Source organism: Cervus canadensis, chromosome 10 (assembly GCF_019320065.1).
Source record: "Cervus canadensis isolate Bull #8, Minnesota chromosome 10, ASM1932006v1, whole genome shotgun sequence".
In the NCBI taxonomy this organism is placed as follows: Eukaryota; Metazoa; Chordata; class Mammalia; order Artiodactyla; family Cervidae; genus Cervus; species Cervus canadensis.
In genome coordinates this window covers 9303062-9317642 of record NC_057395.1, presented here as the reverse complement: position 1 = coordinate 9317642, position 14581 = coordinate 9303062, and the positions used below count along the sequence as shown (strand labels likewise).

The window sequence follows — 14581 nt, the reverse complement described above, 5'->3', positions numbered from 1 at the left end:
AAACGAGTATTTGCATATATTTTTAAAAGTATATTTTTATATCTTTGAAACATGTTGAAATATATAATTGACCATTTTAATCTCATAGTTTTCTTCCCCTGGTATTGTTTTATTTTCAAAAGTTCAGAATTCTGCCTAGGTTTGCATTAATTATACCAAGTTAGTATCTTTTACAAATAATTAAAGTATATGTTTTTCCTGAATAAGTTTATCTCTTTCTAATTCAAATGTTTGTACCCAAATCCTTTCTTCTGAGTCCCTTGCATGCGTCAAAATAATTTATTATACCCCAAACTGAAGGCATTATCCCTGCCGCTTCCCTCATCCCTGACTCTTTATAAGCTATCCCTTCATCCGTCCTCCCCATCCTAGTAGACAGCATCACTGAATTTCAGCCACAGTAGGAAAGATCCTGGACTCCAAACTTCCTTGAAATTACCAGCTCCAGTCACTCAGGAAGTTCAGTATTTTCTGCCTGCTTATCAGTTTTCATATCTTATCACCATAACTCACTGTCTCACCCATAATCTTGAAATATTCTTTTCTCGTTTGGATACCCTGATGTCCTTTTTTATGTTGCTGCCAGAGTAATCTTTCTAAAATATACTTGTTAATCTTTTCATTCCTCCTGGCTGTGCAGTTTGTTTTAGAATGACTGTTACCATTTCCGTTTGGCTGTTTTTAAAGCCAAATTAGCTTTTTAATTGCAGTTTCATGGACACTTTGGGTGATGCACAGTGTCTAGTGTGCTTACTGTCCAGTCTGGAGATTTGCTTATAGGTTTTTGGTTTTTGTTTTTCTCTTTAATGCCCTCCTGTACGATACTGTCATATTTGGTACTTCCTTCAATGTAAGTCTGAATTTGGCTATAAGGAGTTCATGGTCTGTGCCACAGTCAGCTCCCGGTCTTGTTTTTGCTGACTGTATAGAACTTCTCCATCTTTGGCTGCAAAGAATATAGTCAACCTGATTTCGGAATTGACCATCTGGTGATGTCCGTGTGTAGAGTCTTCTCTTGTGTTGTTGGAAGAGGGTGTTTGCTATGACCAGTGTGATCTCTTGGCAGAACTCTATTAGCCTTTGCCCTGCTTCATTCTCTACTCCAAGGCCAAATATCCAAACAGGGAAAGGAGTACATCAAGGCTATGTATTGTCACCCTGCTTATTTCACTTATGTGCAGAGTACATCATGAGAAACGCTGGGCTGGATGAAGCACAAGCTGGAATCAAGATTGCTGGGAGAAATATCAATAACCTCAGATATGCAAATGACACCACGCTTATGGCAGAAATTGAAGAACTAAAGAGCCTCTTGATGAAAGTGAAAGAGGAGAGTGAAAAGGTTGGCTTAAGACTCAACATTCAGAAAACTAAGATCATGGCATCCGGTCCCATCCCTTCATGGGAAATAGATGGGGAAACAGTGGAAACAATGACAGACTGTATTTTCTTGGGCTCCAGAATCACTGCAGATGGTGACTGCAGCCATGGAATTAAAAGACACTTGCTCTTTGGAAGAAAAGTTATGACCAATCTAGGCAGCATATTAAAAAGCAGAGACATTACTTTGCCAACAAAAGTCCATCGAGTCAAAGCTATGATTTTTCCGGTAGTCAAGTATGGATGTGAAAGTTGGACTATAAAGACAGCCGAGTGCCAAAGAATTGACGCTTTTGAACTGTGTTGTCGGAGAAGACTCTTGCGAGTCCCTTGGACTGCAAGGAGATCCAACCAGTCCATCCTAAAGGAAATCAGTCCTGAATATTCATTGGAAGGACTGATGCTGAAGCTGAAATTTTGGCCACCTGATGCAAAGAACTGACTCATTAGAAAAGAGCCTGATGCTGGGGAAGATTGAAAGCAGGAGGAGAAGGGGACGACAGAGGATGAGATGTTCGGATGGCATCACTGACTCAATGGACATTAGTCTGAGTAAACTTTGGGAGTTGGCAATGAGCAGGGAGGCCTGGCGTACTGCCGTCCATGGGGTCACAAAGAGTCGGACATGACTGAGCGACTGAACCAAATTGAACTTGCTACTTCCTCGTGCAGGGCAGTCTTTTCCCTTTCATTTGAATAAAAGCATGGCACCAAATAAAATATTTTTGTGATGATGTAATGCCTTTACTTGTTTAGTAGATCCCCGTCACTTGAAGGAAGAAGATGACACTTGCTTTTTCCTGTGTGAACCTGGTCCTCCAGTTTTGTCTCGATACAGTTCCCAGTAACTGTGATCTCGTTTCCCACATGACTTGTTGACGTTGGTGCACACCGCATCTGTGGGTTCCGGCCGCCCACCTAGAACCCCCCTCCCGTCTGCCTACAATGTATTAGAGAAAGGTTCGATCCCTGGGTCGGGAAGATCCCCTGGAGAAGGAAATGGCAATCCACTCCAGTACTCTTGCCTGGAAAAATCCCATGGCTGGAGGAGCGAGGCGGGCTACAGTCCATGGGGTTACAAAGAGTCGGACATGACTGAGCGACTAAACTTAAGTAGCAGGGCAGAGTACCTTTATGGCAGCCATACCTGAGGTAACATAAAGTAACGATGCCCTGTTTGAAGGTGGCAGCTATGGAAGGAGATAGGAAGGGCTTGATGTCTTCATTGCTGACAGCCACTGCCTGGTGATCCAGCAGTGTATGAAGTCAGCATCCAGGTTCTGTCAATTGGCAGCTGTGAGATCTTGGCAAAACCTGTCTTAACTGGGTTAAATGTAGGCAGTTTTTAAAAGTAGGGTGTTTTCTTAGGAAGACATTAGGAAACCTTCATGGAACTCAATATTCATTTTAGCAGAGTATCTCTGAGAGTGTTCCACAGACGTTTCTGGATCATTTACCTGGAGATCAAAGAGGAAAAAATACATCAAATGGACAAGCAGAAGGTAAGAACTGTATTTTATAGAAAGGTTATTTGACAGAACATTGATTTATAATGGGAATATTCTGACAGGCAAAAAAAAAAAAAACACCTGTCAGATGCGTAGGGAGGAAAAAGATGAGGAGAGGAGGGAAATTGTGTATCTTATCAGGTGTCAGGCACAGATGAAATTGAGAATCCAGTTTAAGGAGCTAAATTATTAGTTCCTGGACTTCTTGGAGGTCCAAATGTTAAGACTGTCCAGTGCAAGGGTGGAGGCTCGATCCCTGGTCAGGGAACTAAGACTCCACATGGCACATGGACAAAAGAAAAAATTATTGGTTCTGTTTCAAGATACTCAACAACCGAAGGAAGGTTGAGAAATAAGAGGAAAGAGGGAATGGAGGATGACAGAGGCAGAGGGCAGAGGGAGGAAATGAAGGAAAAAGAAGCAAGGGCCTATGGGGGAGGGGGCCATAAGTAAGATAGGTCTTTAGGAAAAGGGAGTATTTGACGTGGACGGTGAATGTGAAGTGAGCTTCCAGCACCTAAACTTATCAGAGAAGAGCAGCAAAATTTTCCCCCCTTTCTGTTTTCCTCATTGTTATGGAGGATTCAGGATTGAGGTCCCTAGGCATGCAGAGCTGTGCATTATCCTTTGTGGAGGAACATGGGCATAGGTGCTCAGCTGTAAATGTTTGCAAATTGATGTCATGCAAAATGTCGCTGCTTTATAGGATGGTGTCCCATAGGCCAAAAGAAGAGACCTGGAAAGAAGGAGAGAGCGGGGGACATGATAGGGAGATCAAGGCACCTACAGCCTGATCGAGAGTCCACTGCAAAGTTTCCAACTTGTAATACAGTTTCAGTCTGGGGGGATGTGTTAGAGTGAGGAAGTTGAGGCTAAGATTTCAGGAGAACAAATTAAGTTGAAGTCATGTAGAAGCAGACTCTGTATAGACCAGAGTTTCTCAAATTTTAATTAGGCGCCTGGGACCCTGTGTGAAGTGGACATGCTGAGCACGAGGTCTGAGATTCTGCGTTTCTAACAAGCGAGGGTGTAGCCTTGCATTTAGAGAAATCTGGAAGAAGAGAACTGGCTAGTGCAGGACATCACAGGATCAAGGAAAAGCATTATTTTGTTTTTCTTTCTGAGCATGTCTATAGCCAGAGGGAAGCAAAGAGTCGAAGTACAATTATAGGTGTGAGATACCATTGCCAAGCAAAGAAGGAAAAAGAAGTGGTGGGATGATCCATAGAAAGAATGTAAAGGGGGAAAAATTAAGACCACGGATGCAGAGATTACCCTTTATAGAGGAAAGACTCTAGTGAAAGGACAAAGGGAGGAAAGGAAGGCTTTAGGGAGGTGAGTTTGGAGTTGATGAGGACACTTGAGAGAACGCCTTCTAGATGACTTGAGTGTATTTACCCTGAAAAGAGATAAGATCATTATTGCTCCAGCGAATCCTGGAGGTGGGAGCGGGTGCTAGAAGTAGGGTCAACCCCAGCTACTCCAAGTAACTATAGACATCAAAGATGTATGTTGTACTGGTATTTGTTATTCAAATTCGATTAATTTGAATATGGAGGGATTGACTTGTTTTTTTATAAGATAACTGCTTTTTTTGACAGTTATCCTTTTAAGCATTAGCATGATGTACCCAACCAAACTAAGTTTTGAAACAAAACAGATTGATAGGGTTCATTCCCTAAATGCTAGAATTGCTATTTTCAAGAAATACTACACTGATTTTAAAACATGCAAGATTTTTAACGTCTAATAATTGTGTGGCAATTAAATTTATTATTTTCTTTTTGATCATTGTATTTCAATGTTGAAAATCTTTCGGGCATTATTTCGTAGGTGTGTCTTTCATGCCTTCTTGCGTGAGTGGATTGAGAAACTTTAAGATGGCTGAACTAGGGGAGCCCAGACATGCAGGCATAGCAGTAGCCCACGTGGGTATGGAAAAAAATGAATACTTTTGTGAAACGTTTTTCTACAAGTGTATATTGGAGCTAATCAGGTCATTGCTTTCTCTGATGAGAAATGAATTACATTTTCGGCTGAACTGCCATCCCAACTGTGCACTTCTTAAATGACTGGACAGATTGAAGAACATGTTAAATGCTTGTGTAACGGTGTAACTGTTACTGTTGTATTGGATTCAAGATACACTGTTGCATTTTACCATCAGCTTTCACATGTATCTTCTTGGGGTCATGATTTGCTCCTCTGATTAAGATTAATTTTCTCCTCATCAGTCAGCATGTTCACATTGGTCTGTGTGCTCTTTAATATTTTCTAAAGTCATTGAAAACATGATGTTACTTTTGAAATCTTACTGCATGTTTTGTTAAACCTGTATTCCTATGTTTTTCTTCACTATCTATAATGGATTCATATGTCTGTCTTGCCAGTGTCCTAACATCTCCCTAAAAACAAGACACTGAAACCAAATGTATTCAGTGTCAAGGCGCACGAGGATTCTGCTCGGTACTAACTCTGCATGAATGTACGGCTGGCTTTCATATTTACATGTGATTAACTCTATGTCCCTTTTGCCTTTTAGAGTCTCCTGAGAAATATCCTAATGTGAAGGTAAAAATGTTTATGCTTTTATCTTGATTTATGAACTGTGGATTGTATCATATGCACATTATTTATTAATCAACTTGTTTCCAAACCCATTCAGCCCGCAGTCGGAGTGAAAGATTCTGTTCCTAATAAAACAGTAGGAACGAAAGATCCACAAACATCTAATTCAGGTAAATTTTGCGATACACACTTAACTCTGGCTCCTGCATTGCAGGCAGACGCTTCACCATTGAGCCATCAGGGAAGTCCCGTCTGGAAAGAGGAACACTGAAATATTTCAAATGCTAGCTCTTCATACTCTTAACTTCTTTTTGCAAATTTAATTGAAGAATTGGACATACATAAGGCAAACATAATTGTTGGTTTCCACGTTTTCAAAAAAAAAAGATATTTACAAGCATATGAACAAGAAATGTTTAAAATGTAAGCTTGAACTCAAGATGTTTCTGTATATGTTTCGATACCCCTTAAGTTCTCAGTTTGGAATCTCTATACTCTCCGGAATTCTCAGAGATTAATTATTAGACCCTAAGATTTTTCCAGTGTCCAAAAATTCTTATTTGAACTCTGATCTTTACCTAGAGTAAAGCTTCACTTGCTAACATGTCAGTTGTATTTCAACTTACAATTATTTCAGCTTAGTTTTGTTACACAGATGAATGTAGGCCAATCAGATGTTTTGATTAGCAGACTGTGTGTGTGTATGTTTGTGGTGTCTTTGATTATGAGAAGTAGGGGAAATAATCATACCTTAAATTCGATAGACATAATCTTTCAAAACAGTGATTCTGAAAGTTTTTGGCTATAGGATCCTTTTATACTTCTAAAAATTATTGAGAATTCCGAGGAACTTTGTTTAAGTCTATTGTTGTTCACTGTATTGGAAAATAAAAACGGAAAAACTTAAAATACAAGCACACACCATCATAGTTGCTAATTCCATTAGTCCTTAGTGTTATGATATCACACATCGTGTCTCTGAAGAACGCCACTGTGCCCTCAGAACAGCATGAGAATGGAAGTAACGTTTAGTGTTGTTGTGAAAAGAGTTCTGACTTCTTGGACCCCCTGACCCGATGGGTCTCTGGACTTCAGCAATTCTGAGCAGACACTTGAGAACCACAGTTTTAAACCATTGAAGTGATTCGATGTAAAATGATAAAGGGGCCCTTGTGTTGACACAGGGTTTTACGTTTCACTTTTACATTTCTTGCTTGTTTCTTTGACTTCCCTTAAGAAATGTAGGTCTAACAGTTTTAGCTTTTTGTGGTGTATTCATTCCTGTCTCATGGCCCTCTGTGCTCCTTGGGTCCAGTGTGGTCCTAGACTTAGCTATTTTCACATGGAAACAATTAGTCACACACAAGGCTATCATTTCTTATGTGAGTTTATGATGTTTCTGTTTAGTCGCTAAGTGGTGTTCAACCACTGCGACCTCATGGACTGTAGCCCTCCAGGATCCTCCGTCCAAGAGATTTTCCAGGCAAGAGCCAAGAATACTGGAGTGGGTTGCCATTTCCTTCTCCAGGGTATAATGTTTCTCCAAGGCTTTAAAAATGAGTTCTGAAGACATATGTACATTGAGGAAAGACCATCTCATTGAAATTAAAGTAGTTGTTGATGGTGTGGTGTTCAGTCGCTAAGTCGTGCCTGATTCTTTGTGACCCCATGGACTGCAGCCAGGCCTCTCTGTTCCTCACCATCTCCCGGAGTTCGCCCAAGTTCATGTCCATTGAATCAGCGATGCTGTCCAACCATCTCATCCTCTGCCGCCCCCTTCTCTTCTTGCCCTCCCCTTCTCATCCTGCCCTCAGTCTTTCCCAGCATCAGGTGCTTTTCCAGTGAGCCAGCTGTTCGCATCAGGTGCGCAAAGTATTGAAACTTCAGCTTCAGCATCAGTCCTTCCAATGAATATTCAGGGTTGATCTCCCTTAGGATTGACTGGTTTGATCTCTTTGCTGTCCAGGGGACTCTCAAGAGTCTCTCCAGCACCACAATTTGAAAGCATCAATTCTTCGGCACTCAGTCTTCTTTATGGTCCCACTCTCACATGTGACTACTGAAAAGAACAGACCTTTGACTGTATGGACCTTTGTCAGCAAAGTGATGTCTTTGCTTTATAATACGTTGTCTAGGTTTCTACCATTAATTAAAGTAGTACCATTCATTAAAAGTGTTTTTAAAACCATGGTCTCTAGAAGACACAAAATCATCATGCAAAATTAAACATAAAATAAATTAGAGATAAATTTTGTTAATAAAATATTTGTATGTTGAAGGAAAATAATAAAGTTCTTATGAAATACAGAGTATGTAATAAAGATTGAGTGAATCAAAGTAATACTAGAAAAGTAAAAAGTAGAAGAAATGAGACACACTAGGTAACATCTCTTCATGAATGACAGTGACAGGTAAGAGAGAGGAACCTCTGAAGGAATAGTGAGTTTCAGGGGAAGGAGGAAGTGGGATTGATTCTCTGAAGAAAGACTTTGTACGAGGTAGTCAGAGTTGTTTCTTCCTCAGATCCTGATAAATGGAGACTTTGTTTTCACATTTTTCAGACTGGGATTCGACTAGTTTGAGCCTCAGTAGTGAGACTTGTCAAAGAGCCGGGCATTTGAAAGCTGATGATCGGCGTCCGTTGGTGTCCCAGTCAGTGACCAAAAATCAGTCAGCACCCACAGAACTCGGACAGAAGACCGCAACAGATAAAGAAAAGATGAAAAATGCAGCGATGTTTCTGGTAGGGAATTCCATGCCCCATCACCCAGGCCAGTCTCCGCTGCCAGAAAACAGAGAAAGCAAACAAGGTAATGCAGAAGCCCAGGGCACTCAGCCGTGCGCCACCTGGGCACGGCCTTACCATCATTCTGACGGATCCGGATTCGAGTTTGTGGCAAAACCTACCTTGTGCTGACTCCTTTTATGCAACCTACAGCCAAACACTACCTCTTAGCAAGGTGTCTGCGTTCTCCCTCTGACCATAGGATTATAATAAATAACAAAGAGAGTTTGGAGAAGCAAGTTCATTTAGGCTAGTATTTAGCATACATCTGAGAGTGGATAGCAGGATTATATTTAGAACTCTGGGACTCTTTGTGAGACCTAGGTAGACAATTAATTATTGAAAAACATAAAGACTATTCATACTAAGGTGATTTTTAACAGCTTGCCCTCTGCAGTCTAGAAGCCAAGAGGATAGACATGTCAAGAAATAATTTACAGTTTAGATGTATGTCTATCACTAGAGAGGTCTATAAAGATGCACTAGAAAAAAGTACTAAGGTAGCTACAAGGAAAGAGATAGCTGTTTATCTGGGGAAAGATAGCTGTAATCAAGGGCAACTTCACAAAGCAGGTTGAGTCTGAAAAGATGAAAAGTAATTTGTCAGAAGAGCACAGGGAAGCATTTCAGATGAAGGAATTGATGAAAGCATAAAAAGTAAGAGGAATTTGTAAACTAAGAAGAATAATGCAGTTGAAGCTTGGCATGTTGTTAAAAGGTACTGTGATGAAGTAGAGAAGAGAATATACTGTGACTTTATATGTCTGTCCTGTATTTTGAAACCTTGTTTGGTTTCTGAGTGTTTTTTTCGCTGATGCTTGGATGAATTCATGAATGAAGCTTTGAGGTGTTTGTGTGCCTGTATCCTGGTGACATCTGGTGTTTCCCAAATGGTTTGTTGAAGTTTTTGATCATTGGAAGTATTTCTTAAACAAGTAAATATTCATCTGAAGATAAATTTCGACTTAAGCTGTCATTTGGTACAATGTTTTAAATCTGTGTTTTAAATAAAGATTATGTCTTTTATCTAAATATTCTAAGGAATTTTAACTAAACATGCAGATTTGTCAGGAGAACTAGATGTGGAAGTGATGTTAGAGGAAGAACAAGAAAAACTTCATGGAAATGAAAATAACGATTCACAGGCAAGTAAAACTATAAATTTAAATTTCTGGTTTAATTCCATTTTCTGTGCTTTACCAATACAATACAGTGTATAACAGAGTCCATAACAAATAAAATTGCCTTTCAAAATTACCCTTTTAGAATTGATAGATAATAATTTAATAGTTTTTATAGCACTTTAATTATACAACTTAAAATACTGTTAGAATCTATTATAATTTATAGCTCGTCTTTGGAATTGAGGGAAAAAAATTTCCTGACTTGTTTACTTTTGCCATTTTTATAACTTCATTACATGATTAAGAAGGTGATATCAAAGACTGAATCGTAAGATTAAGCAGTTGAAATTCTGAACAATATGACGGCCCCTGACCTAGATATATGTAAAGAGAAATCATTCCCAGTGGCTCAAGGCTTTCCATTGAAAGCGCCAGTCACTGACATCAAGATAAAAGATTCATTCTGCCTGTGATCTCGGCATAATCGACTTAGGGATGAACATTCAGGGAGAGATTGGGGTCATAGAATCAACCCAGTTGCCTATTAAGAGAATCGAACCTTCTAGATTGGACCTTTGTTTTTAGGGTGCAAATAATAACGTTCGAATTTATTTCTCTTCAGGGTGGGAAATCAGTAGATATTACTAAAAATGCTTTATCTACTTTCTTTGGTGGATATTAGAACATAATATAACTGAATGTTGGGGCTTCCTGGGTAGCTCATCTGGTAAAGAATCTGCCTGCAATGCAGGAGACCCCGTTTCAATTCCTGGGTCGAGAAATTTCCCTGGAGAAGGGATAGGGTACCCACTCCAGTGTTGTCGGGCTTCCCTGGCGGCTCAGACAGAAAGAATCCGCCTGCAATGTGGGAGACCTGGGTTCGACCCCTGGGTTGGGAAGGCATGGGTTGAGGAGGGTGTGGCAACCCACTGAAGTCTTCTTGCTTGGAGAATCCCCATGGCCAGAGGAGCCTGGTGGACTACAGTCCTTGGGGTCGCAGAGAGTCAGACACGACCTAGCACACACATAGCTGAATGTAAGCAGGCAATATGTATTGATGTATAGCACTATCATAATATATAATTTACATGAAAATTTAGGAATTGGTTCCTCTTTCTGATTAGTGTTAATTGAGTTTGGCTCCTGGTCATATAAAGTTTGTCTGTTCTCCAGATATTAGTCCTTAAAAAAGAAAACCAAAACCTTAGCAGACATGCCGTAGGGACTCCCCATATACGGTATTGTGAGGTGAACTATTTTTAAGGGAAGAAGCATTTATAACATTAAAAATCATCTAATTGATTTTTGGTAGATTTAACATGTATGAATTGTTTAATTCAGTCAAGCAGTGACAAAATTGGGTTTGTGAGTTAATGTTTTTCTCCTATTTTCCGGTAAGGCAAGTTATTTTTCACTTCTTAGTTGTGACCTGGTGATTTGTCAGTGGTTACATATAAATTAAGACATTTAACAGTGAAATTTTAATGATTTTCTGACTTTTACTTATCCATACTGGATTAGTTAAGGATTATATTATTTTGCACACATGTACCCTGACAGAAAAGACACCTGAAAATCAAATCAACCCAATTAATCTTCCACTTTTGCAGCTGCAAAAATTGCCTCAAGAACCAGAAATAAATAAGGAATGTGGTAGACAGGACGGATCTGTATGTTCAAGGCCTCCTTGTGTGGAGAAGTATGAAAAAATGTGGATCAAAGATGGCAAATTAGAATGGAAAGAGAAGTTAGAACCATCACAAATGACTTAAAGCAGAAGTTAGGTGAGATTTGTGAGAAATACAAAATTATCATCTGTCCTAAGGAGGAGCCACTATATGATCACCTTAAAGAAGGAGCAAACAGAAAGGAAATACCTCCTAACACGACAAATAATATAGCTGATTGTGGGGAGAAAGATGCATTTGGAGTATCTGTCTCTCTAGTATTCCAAGTATGTCCTGAACAAAAAGAACCCAGTCTCGAAAATGGTTTTTCGTCGCATGAACTATGGGTCCCCGGGATACACTTGTCAGTCATCTTCAAAGCTTTGTTTCAGTGAAAATAAAATAGACCTTGAAAGTGATAAACTAGATATTGAACATGTGTTTATCAAAAATGAGGAGAGTTTTTATAATGATGCAGAAAACAAAAAAGTAGGGGAGCAGGTAGTTACATTTGAAGTGAAAGAAGCCCAAGAATTTGATATGCAAATATCAGACAATATGAGGCAAAATCCCACAAATCGGAAATTAGACATTGGACAGACACGTCAGTCTAGTCTGTGGCTTGTCTGCTCCGGTAAGATGAAACACATAATTCAAATAAAAAGTCACGGTACTCCTGCTGTCATGAAAAATACTGATGAGAAAAGCAAACCAATACAGGACGGGTTCCAGAAGCTACTGCATGCAGGTAATTGCAGTGCTAGAGACGATGAAAGCGTGGAACCCGAATTTGAAAATGGGAATTCTCCTCCACCGAATAGTCACAGAGCATCCAAAGTGTATCTAAGTGAAGAATGGACAGAAGGATATGCAGAGGTTTAAGAATGAAATAGACATGTTACAAGTCGTGTTGTCAGCTTTGGGAAAAGAGAAAATTCAGCTTCCGAAAGAGGTAGAGGTTCATTTGCTCTTGCTTTGGTTTTTCCCTTTCTGGATGATCTGGTCCATTTTGATTTTCTACTTATGAATAAAGTGGGGTCATCTAAATAGGTACTTGTGTAGAAATAGATTATTTCTGCCTTCCACATAATAGGAATTCAGGAAACTTTTCGTAGCTTTTGTCCTTCAATCAATCAAATTCTGTCTCTGTCAGTCTTGCATATGGACTGGGAAGCTCATTTAGCTCCTTCGCATGTGACCTTCTGAGCCAGAATAAGCACCAAGGAAAGTGTTTAAGGAGTATGATCAACGAGGGTTTTGCAGTTGTTGTTTTTTTTGACTCTGTTGGATTAAATAGAAGTTGTATTTCCACAGAATGGGAAGAAAGCAGAAACTGAGAGAAGGGACATGAACACGTGTTCCCTCTAATCTCTTCATTGTAGTTGAATCTGTGTGATCTTCTCTGCTTTCTGCAGTCCCTGGGCACTTAGATTTCCAACATGGCCACTTCAGGATGTTTTTAAGAACAAATACATGCACTCCCACATACGCTTTAATCACCACTCGCAGATGTCTCTTTTGAGAGAGACCGCTTCACTCTGTTGTTTACTAAAATGTAGTAAGTTTTGACATGTGTGATTTTGTCACATAGGTAGTGTGTGTGTGTGAGGGTTGGTCAGTCGTGTCTGACTCCTTGTGACCCCATGGACTGTAGCTGGCCAGGCTGCCCTGTCCACGGATTTCTCCAGGCCGCAATATCATTGGAGTGGATAGCTGTTCCCTTCTCCACGGGATCTTCCCGACCCAGGGATCGAAGCCACGTCTCCTGCATTGAAAGCAGATTCTTTAACATCTGAGCCACCAGGGAAGCCCATAGATAGTATAAAACTCTCAGCAAAAAAACAGAGAAAATAATCCAAGTGTTTATCTCCAAAGGAAAAACTGAGGTTTGAGATGCTGTGAGATTTTTCTTTCTTCAGTAGTAGGTGTTTAAACGTGCTTGCTCTTCTGTGTAAGACAAAAAAAGAGGAAAATGTAGCCATTCTCCTTTAAAGAAAAAGGAGAATGAACCCTACCCCCAATTAACGAATTAAATTACTTTGCCAAAGTCACGCTTTTAACTTACCTGATTCATTTGAGGAATTCATTTGGTAATTTTATCAGATTCAAGATGACAGAATTGTATCATCTCTTTTGGTGCCATAAAATGTTAGGGAATGCCACTTTAGGGGCTTTGAACAACTCATTTAACCTTTTTTGATTTTAAAACTGCTACTGGTAAATAGTGGGGCAAAGATAGTTCTTTCTATACCCTCTAGCTATAAAATTGGATGGTTATTGAATGTGGGATTGGGAAGCATTCCTTATATTCCAGAATTCCACACTAACACCTCCTCAGTTTCATTCTGCTCCTTGTGTTTTGGTAAACTTTGGTTCACATATTTCAGTGAACACCATCAGGTTTTTGCTGTCTCCTGGATCCAAATGAAAAAAGAATGGGAAAAGGCAGTGGGGAAAGAATAGCTTTAGTGCAGAAAGAAGAAAGCGGCTTTTCTGTTTCTGAGGCACTAAGGTGTCGCATCCTCCACACCTGACTGTTCCGTGGAAAACCCAGGTGGTAAAGACTGAAGAGGACACATGTGGTGTGTTTCTGTTTCTCCATCTCTGCCAGTCAGATGGGGAAGACTGGATGGAATAATTGTATCTTATTTAGAAAGCCTTTCTTGAAATTTTGGGAATTTTGTTTCTTTCCCTCAAAGAGAAAGAAGCACATTTTACAAAACTTTCAGTGACTTGTGATAAAATTAATGTAAGCACAAAAATATCTTTATCACTTAAAATCCAGGCAAATGCTGAGTCAAATAATAAATTGGAAACAAGGATCTTTATAATAAATACATAGCAATTATTCTTAGTGTCAAACTTTCATTAAAGGTTGAAGAAGAAAAGAAGCACAAAAGTAGTGAAGTGGAAGTATCAGACAACGTATGCGATGCTGCTGATGAGAGTCGATTGAGTCAGCAGAGAAAGAGTGGAGGAAATAACAAGCAGGAGTTTCCTGCTATGCAGAATAAAGGTCCTGATGGGTAAGCCTATATCAATACTTAACAGTAGATCATTTGTTATTTTCCGGTAAAATGATTTCTAACTTGAGCTAATGTTTGTGATTTACGAATTTTATATTTTACTAGGGGTATAGTTATTTTGAATGCTCTTATCCTTTAGCCTTAATACTAGTTACTTTGTTAACATACCACCATGTTACATATTAGAGTATTCTGGATTTGACTGCATACTTGCCTTAACCAGTGTGCTGTATGTTTAAATTTATTTTATGTCACTAATGAACATCCTTTCATTTCAGTGTGAGGACTTCTTTCAGCATTTCTTATGAGGCGAGACTAGTGGTGATGAACTCCCTCAGGTTTGCTTTGTCTGGGAAAGTTTTTGTTTCTCCTTCATTTCTGAAAGACAACTTTTCTGGATCGAGTCCTCTTGGTTGGCAGTTTTCTCCTCCTAGCACTTTGAGTATGTCCATGGATGGAGGCCAAATTGCTGTTGGTGGCAGGAGAACTGATGAGGCACCTGCCTTTCATCCATGATGCTGAC

General features: G+C 39.6%; 3 protein-coding genes across 9 annotated transcripts in view; all 3 read left to right on the top strand.

The window, feature by feature from the left end:
* The window catches only part of LOC122447855 (ankyrin repeat domain-containing protein 26-like), a 933540-nt gene that overhangs the window by 881662 nt on the left and 37297 nt on the right, over positions 1-14581 (top strand). The gene's annotated exons all lie outside the window — the stretch shown is intronic.
* On the top strand, positions 2667-14477 carry LOC122447879 (coiled-coil domain-containing protein 144B-like). Its single transcript, XM_043478610.1, has 7 exons — positions 2667-2882; positions 4722-4820; positions 5431-5459; positions 5554-5626; positions 8018-8266; positions 9304-9386; positions 13907-14477. The coding sequence occupies exons 2-7, from the start codon at positions 4733-4735 to the stop codon at positions 14060-14062; spliced, it is 678 nt and encodes a 225-aa protein (XP_043334545.1). The 5' UTR covers positions 2667-2882; positions 4722-4732; the 3' UTR covers positions 14063-14477.
* LOC122447860 (ankyrin repeat domain-containing protein 26-like) overlaps positions 13930-14581 on the top strand; it is a 578892-nt gene continuing 578240 nt past the window's right edge. For all 6 annotated transcript variants that reach the window (XM_043478569.1, XM_043478570.1, XM_043478567.1 and 3 more), the window contains exon 1: positions 13930-14058. The gene's annotated coding sequence lies outside the window, so the exon portion shown is untranslated. The remainder of the gene's footprint in view (positions 14059-14581) is intronic.

Coding starts and splice junctions, on each gene's coding strand:
- LOC122447879 (XM_043478610.1), top strand. CDS start 4,733: ATGCCTTCTTGCGTGAGTGGATTGAGAAACTTTAAGATGGCTGAACTA. Junction 8,267..9,303: donor AAACAGAGAAAGCAAACAAG/GTAATGCAGAAG, acceptor CTAAACATGCAG/ATTTGTCAGGAGAACTAGAT. Junction 9,387..13,906: donor ATGAAAATAACGATTCACAG/GCAAGTAAAACT, acceptor CTTTCATTAAAG/GTTGAAGAAGAAAAGAAGCA.